Source organism: Pangasianodon hypophthalmus, chromosome 7 (assembly GCF_027358585.1).
Source record: "Pangasianodon hypophthalmus isolate fPanHyp1 chromosome 7, fPanHyp1.pri, whole genome shotgun sequence".
Classification (NCBI taxonomy): Eukaryota; Metazoa; Chordata; class Actinopteri; order Siluriformes; family Pangasiidae; genus Pangasianodon; species Pangasianodon hypophthalmus.
The window spans coordinates 7,624,007-7,631,031 of NC_069716.1; the positions used below are offsets into that span (position 1 = coordinate 7,624,007).

The 7,025-nt window shown below is 40.2% G+C and overlaps 1 protein-coding gene across 1 annotated transcript in view; it reads right to left on the reverse strand.

The window, feature by feature from the left end:
• Positions 1–918: 918 nt before the first annotated feature.
• wfs1b (Wolfram syndrome 1b (wolframin)) overlaps positions 919–7,025 on the reverse strand; it is a 9,196-nt gene continuing 3,089 nt past the window's right edge. Inside the window, exons 3-8 of the mRNA XM_026940697.3 lie at positions 6,895–6,971; positions 6,552–6,696; positions 5,035–5,208; positions 4,860–4,937; positions 4,617–4,774; positions 919–4,492 (exon numbers count right to left, since the gene is read on the reverse strand). Coding sequence (XP_026796498.3) covers positions 2,657–4,492; positions 4,617–4,774; positions 4,860–4,937; positions 5,035–5,208; positions 6,552–6,696; positions 6,895–6,971 — 2,468 coding nt within the window. The 3' untranslated portion in view covers positions 919–2,656. The remainder of the gene's footprint in view (positions 4,493–4,616; positions 4,775–4,859; positions 4,938–5,034; positions 5,209–6,551; positions 6,697–6,894; positions 6,972–7,025) is intronic.

The following is a 7,025-nucleotide window of genomic DNA, read 5'->3' on the forward strand; positions in this document are numbered from 1 at the left end:
CAAAGTACTTTTGTTCTATTTAATGAAAAAGTGCATAGACTTTTCCACGTGCTCCTGCCAAATAATTAAATGCAGGCCATGTATTAAGTATGATGTTGCAGTTTACAGCTCAAGTTAGGCCATGTTATATTTGTTGTTGTACATCATAAAAGAGTTCTTTGGTCTTATATTGAGATCGGTGTTCTTACGCTTAATGTGATGTCCACACCAGCAGGCAATTTAGTGTTAGTCTTCATAAACAAATGTTAGAAACAACAAGCTAACAGTTTTATCACAATTAATTATCTTAGTGGTACATGGGTGTAAACAACTATCTATGTCTGAGGAGAGCATTTGTCATCTTTGGTCTCTGCTTTATTCTGATTGTTTTATGGTGAATTGTTTTTGTGTAGTGCATGTTCCAGGCAAGAGAACAGAATGACCTTATGTTACTGAGTGTATGAGATATTCATTGGCACACTAGATAGTCAAGGTTAGGATGTCTTGAACCTCACATCTTGAACCTCCTACCTTTAAAAAAAAAAAAAAAAAAAAAATCACCAGTGCACCCATTAAATTGAGGATACTTACTTCTGCACCTACTAACATTAGAAATACTTTAGTAGTATGGCAGAGTTATCAGAGACCAGTAGAAACTAGTAAACATCTTCCTCTTCTTGGAATTCCAAATTTAGGCTTTGGCTATACTGACATCTATTGGGCTTACATCATGTCACTATTACACAACCACAAAGAGGAAAAATTTCATTTTATGGCTCTTTTAGGTACAAAAACAGACAGCCTTTTATGTCTTTGTCTTTCGACACTGTCACCAACATCTGTTTTAAAGTGTTGGTGATGAATAATATGACAAAATATTGGCATGATCAACAATAAGTCAGTGTTTTTGAGTGGAACAAAAATGCAACTGAGAACAGCTGATTAAAGAACTGCTTTTATTGATCAAAGATACAGTAGTGAATAACCATATATTGGAGTAGAGACCAGCTCAGGCGCATTTAAAGTGAGCAGTGTGCTTTTTTCAGTGTGTATAATAGTGGTGGTGTCTCTACATCTGTAGTGAATCCTGTGTGAGGCAATCCCAATATACGGTAATAAACTACTACTACTACTACTACTATATCTGTGTAAGATAACAAATCAAATGGCATTTATAAGCATTTAAAAAGTTGCTCATCATGTACAGCACCATGATTCCACTGATATAAAAATGAATTTCACCAATAACCAACTACTAGAATGCCCTGTGCTGAATTTATGCACATAGAACAGGAAATAATCATCAACAATCTAAATAAAACCATCAATAATAATAATAATAATGATAATAATAATAACAAGAAGAAAGGTAATTCCTCTATTGGAAGTATCTATTAATATTTATCAAAAATATACAAATTCTTGTTGTACACATTTCAATTTAACTAAGGCTCATATCAATAATTTAAAACACTCCAAACATTTCAAAAATGAATATTGTATAATCCAATAAAAAAAACATAGGATTAATGCAAATTTTACAGTTGTTTTTTTGTTTTGAAATTGGATGAAGTTGTGATGTTCCTAATCATGGTCTGAAGAGTGACATTTGGTGGTAAGCACTTCCTACAATCACGTGTCCAAACGCCTCTACTAGTGAGTTATTTTGTTGCTGATATATTATTATAATAAAATTATTTTGTACTACTGTACTAGTGCTATGTCATTATCTTAAATAGGGGTCATAGGGGCAACTCTAAATTGGGAGGAAATTGGGAGGTGGGAGGAAAATCCCAGTAATAAAACTATTAATTATGAGGTTTTATATCCAAATTTTAGGCAGTGCTATATGCAATTTCCTATTGCTGAAATGATCCCTTAAGATCTACTTAAAAAGTTATCCCTGGAATTGTGGTTTCTGTAGGAAATGTAGTCCTTTTTCTCTCTACAATTCATTCATACACACTTGTACATGAAACAAATATAATAGTTGTACTAGATTTCCATTAGTCTTGGACTAAATTATTTTGTCAATAGTAATTTTCCACTGAAAATAGTGTTTAGTCCAGCAAAAAGCCAGAAAAATAGGATATGGTCATAAATAATATCCATTACCTTACTCTGAGCTCCTGACTGAATAATCTAAAGAACGTTCATTCTTTTTTCTCCATCAGTCTACAACAGGTCCAATTTTGTCTGCAGGTCCAGTGTGGTAGCAGGTTTTTACCCAACCAACTACACATGATAGTCAACTGAAGAAAAAACTTGCAGCCAGAATGGCTCTTTGTGAAGAAGACTGGATACCGCTGGTCTACAACATTGTAATGAAATAAGGAGCCATGGCAATTGGACAATGTTTCTTTGTAAGAACCACCTAATTATTTTCACTTGCCCTTCACATTACTCACACCCCATAAGGTCACTCAAATGTTGGCCACCATCCTGAATAAGTGTATCTTAATGATTGCACATTTAGCCCTGACAGAGAAGGTTAGTTCCCAAACTATAGACATAGTTTGATATATCAGCACTGTGCCAAAGCCTACTAGTCAACAATAAGTATCTCTTCCAATTCTTAAAACCAATATTGTTGCACATGTTGAGAAAAAGTGACAGGTGCTGAATAACTCCTGTTATGCGATACTTGGTTATCAAACTGATAGCATATAGTCCACTATCACTCTGCAGTTTCTGTAGGCACAGCATCTTCTACTTCGGCAGTGAGCAGGGGGTGGAAAAGGAAGTTAAATGCAAAGGCAAATGCATTACGGGCATTAACCCTCCAATCCTGCTCTATCTTGACTTGCCGTCTTGTAGGTACCAAAGGTGAGGTACAAGTCCTACAGTGAAGGGCTTTCAGCTCAAATACTGGCCACTTGCTACCCAGCCTGCCCTCCAGAACAGTACTGAATTCCACAATACTGCCTGCACTGAGTGCCAACAGCACACCACGGAATTCATTACTTGCCCGCAGCACTATGTCTTTGGTTGCATCATCAGTTTCTTGCACCCTTTTGCCCTTCTTATCCTGAAGTGGCATACCCATAGTCACTTCAAATTTGTAGCGGTCGAAACGTTTCACATGACACTTGTGATTTGCAAATTCTTTGAGCTTGCAAAGAGGCGGAGCTGGCTCTGGTTGTGTGCCGTCACAGGCTGGGTACTCCTCTCCGTAAAGGCATCGGACCCAGTCTGCTATGATGCCAGGCAAGAGGTTGATGACTGCTTGTGCTCCGTTTTCAATTTCTGTCACACGGACATATTTAAAACGACCTTCCCAGGTGACACGGTGGCCCTCAAGATGACTACAGAGGATCTGGGTGTGTGCCATGTTGCGCTCCTTCCAGGCACGAGGGCCACACATCTCACTGTACTGCTGCCAGGTAAGAGTGGAGTTATAAACCTTCATGCCCTCAGAACGGTACACATAGAACCAGCTGAAGAGCAGCAAAGCGGAGATCCAAACCAAGATCAGTTTAACCATGCTACTGTGCCTCAGAGATCGAATCACAGCAAGAGGTGACACGCTGAAACGAGTCCACCACCTCAACAAAACAGGTACCACACAAACACACACCGTCACTGCCATCTTGGCCAGCTCCAGAGCGAGGAACCACTGTACTAGCTGCATCAGCAGCACAGCTGCCAGCGCTAGTGAAAGTACAGGCAGGGCAAAGAAGAAAAGGAAGTAGCCCACAGCTGTGCGCATGAGTCCGAGTGCAGTGGATGCATGCAGAAGCGTGACCGACAGCTCACACCAAGTGAAACAGAGTAGGTAGGGCAGAAGCATGCTGTAAGACCCTTGCCATCCTCGTGCTGTGCCCATACGGACACACAAGTACAGGAGATAAAGGTACAGAATGCAAGGCACACCCACATGCAACACCAACCAATCACAGATCGGCACGCTAAACCACGACCCTCCGACAAGTTGGCCCACCCTACCCCCAAGCAGCTCATTAATGAAAGAGCAAATTGCAGAGGCAAATTGTGCAAGGAGGGCTAGCTTAGCATGTTGCTGTGCAGCTGGACGCAGGCTCATGTAGCTGCTTATAGTAAAGAAGACGGCCACTGTGGCCATTTCAGAACAAGGCAGCCAGGACTTATCTGTCACAGGGAATGAGAGTATGAGGAAAAGTGCAGAGACCAGGAAGTACAGGTGAGGCTCCAGATGAGTCCAGGTAAAGTTGGACTCGGCTTGCTCAAGGTCCAGTCCTGGCTCGAAATGAGCCAGCATGGCTGTCAGGGTCTTGAAGTTCTCCCATGCTTTGCTGTTCTGGAAAACCCTCAATGTGCAGATGACCATCGAGAGGAAGGAGAGGTAGAAGATGACAAGAGGAATGACAAGAAGGAAGAAGTCCAGAGTAAGGTTGGAGATGATGAAGAAGAAAATAAGAGTGTTGACATGGTGAGTCGGGATAAGGGCGCTGATCCACTGCATTCCAGCGCGGGAAGCCCAGTCAATCAACACCTCCTTTACCTCAGTCACAGCATGGAGGGGAAACTTCAGTATCTACCGCAGCACAGAGAAACAGAAGAGGTATAGATCAGATACTTCATATCTGAGGGCTTTTTTAATTTAAATTATACTTGTGCAAGTAGAAAAAGGTCATCCTTTTTCTATTATATTTTAATACCTTCTGATGCAAAGGTAACTCATCTGGGTTCTTCACAGGTTCATCATCATCATCGTCATCATCAACTACTGCTTCATCAAGAGCCGGTGATGGTGAGATACCTTGTGCATACCGCTTGGCATTTTCAACAAAATCCTCAACGCCAACATACTGAGTCCCTACAAAAAATAAACACAAAGGATTATGTTCTAACCCTTTTTCGTTTACATCTATGCTTTCCAAAACCAAAGTTTGCAGTCATACCATTGCTGGAGACAAGGCGTTCTAAGACCTTCCTCTGTTTCTGAGCTGGACTCAAAGGTACGGTGTTTGGGGCACCATCTAGAGGAGAAGAAAGGATATTAATCACCCTGAGTATAGAATTATTAGTACAGGACACCTGCCACATCTAGAACTCCATTGCCATGTATATATTTACCTGTTTCAGAGTTGTAGTGGCTAATGTTTTCCAGCAGTTCCGAGGTAGTCACCTTTCTCTTTCTGTCTGGATTGAGTTTCCAGTACATACACAGAGCCGCTTTCCTCACAGTACGTTCAAAACGTGACTCAGATGCCAAGGTACACACCTCCTGTCTATTTTCAGCTGTGATGCCTTCGAAACAGATACATTTTTCAGTGCATAATCTTAAACAACTATACAAACAAGTGCTGAAGGACTGACCTATACACGCATCATCCACTTTAACAGGAACACCTGTAACCCTGCTCAGTTATGCAGTTATTCAATCAGCCAATCATGTGGCAGTAGCACAGTGCATAAAATCACGCAGATACAGGTCAAGAGCATCAATTACTGTTCACACCAAACATCAGAATGGAGAATAATGTGAACTCTGTGACTTTAACTGTGGCATTGTTGTTGGTGCCAGATGAGCTGGTTCAAGTATTTCAGAAACTGCTGATCTCCTGGGATTTTCACACACACAACAGTCTCTAGAGTTTAAACAGAATGGTGCGAAAAACAAAAAAAACATACTGTGAGTGGAGGGTCTGCAGACTGAAACACCTTGTTGATGAGAGAGATCAAAGGAGAATGACCAGAGTGGTTTGAGCTGACAAGAAGTCTATAGTAACTCAAATAAGCACTCTTTACAACTGCGGTGAACAGAAAAGCATCTATGAAAGCACACCAACCCTTGAGGTGGATGGGCTACAACAGCAGAAGACCACATCAGGTTCCACTCCTGTCAGCCAAGAACAAGAATCTGAGACTATTACGGGCACAGAGTCAACGAAACCAGACAGTTGAAGACTGGAAAAAGACCAGGTGATTTTTTTTCCCCTCATCTTCGACTGTTCGCATTTTTCTCCCCATTCTGATGTTTGATGTGAACATTAACTGAAACTCTTCACTTTTATCTTCATGATTGTATGCATTGTGCTGCTGCCACATGATTGGCTGATTGGATAACTGCATAAATGAGCAGGTGCGCAGGTGTTCCTATTAAAGTGGATGGTGAATATATATAATAAGTAAACCATAAATATATTTTAGCAAACCAGTGTAGAAATGTTTTTATTCTTTCTAAAATTTTCTAGGCTTTCTGTAAAGATCATGTTAGGTAGATAAGAAGCCAACTTAAAAATGTGGCTGTAAAATGCCTGTAGTCTATGAATAAAAGTTGGTATAAAGTCAGACATAGTTTTCGTTGTCCTTTTTACTGTTTTATATTTTATTTATATATACATATATGTTAAAATATGCAAATTTAGTAAGGAATAAAACATGACAGGGCATGTTGTTCACAAATGGGATGATGCGATTACTTATCAGTACAAGCATGTCCTGATGCTGTCCTGATGGAACGAGCACATTAATATAAACCTTGCAGCTAGAACTGCTGTCTATTTCAGCTGAAGAAAACCTGTAATTTTCAAAACCTTACATCTAAAGCATTTTCCCTGGACACCACATATATGTGGTATTCCTTGTACCTTTTCTTTCATGCAAGCAAAACTGCAGAAGTTTCACGGCATCCCTCCTTCCATTTTTTGCTGCTTGTAAAAGCCAGGTTACTGCTGTGACACCATTCATTTCTTCATCCTCATGCTCAGACAGTCGCAAGTAATACCTGCCAACCTGCCAAAAAAGTTCAATTTCTTAAGTGCTGCCTCTCAAATTGCTGTTATCCAGGAGATGCCCTTCTGATGACTATTTAAGTATAGATCAGGTCATAAGAACTAGTATAATTAATAAGCACCTTACTCTAATTTCATGTGGATCTGTATTTTACACATGTGAATGCGCAGTGCCTATCTGCATGTGTGTTATTCTGACCTCAGTCTGTGCTTTGGAATCTCCATTCTTAGCCCTTTGCTTAAGTTCCTCTATGTCCAGCTCCTCTGGAATGTCTCCTAGGAGAATATATGGAGAAAATAGCAGACACACGTTTAACATTTAACATTATC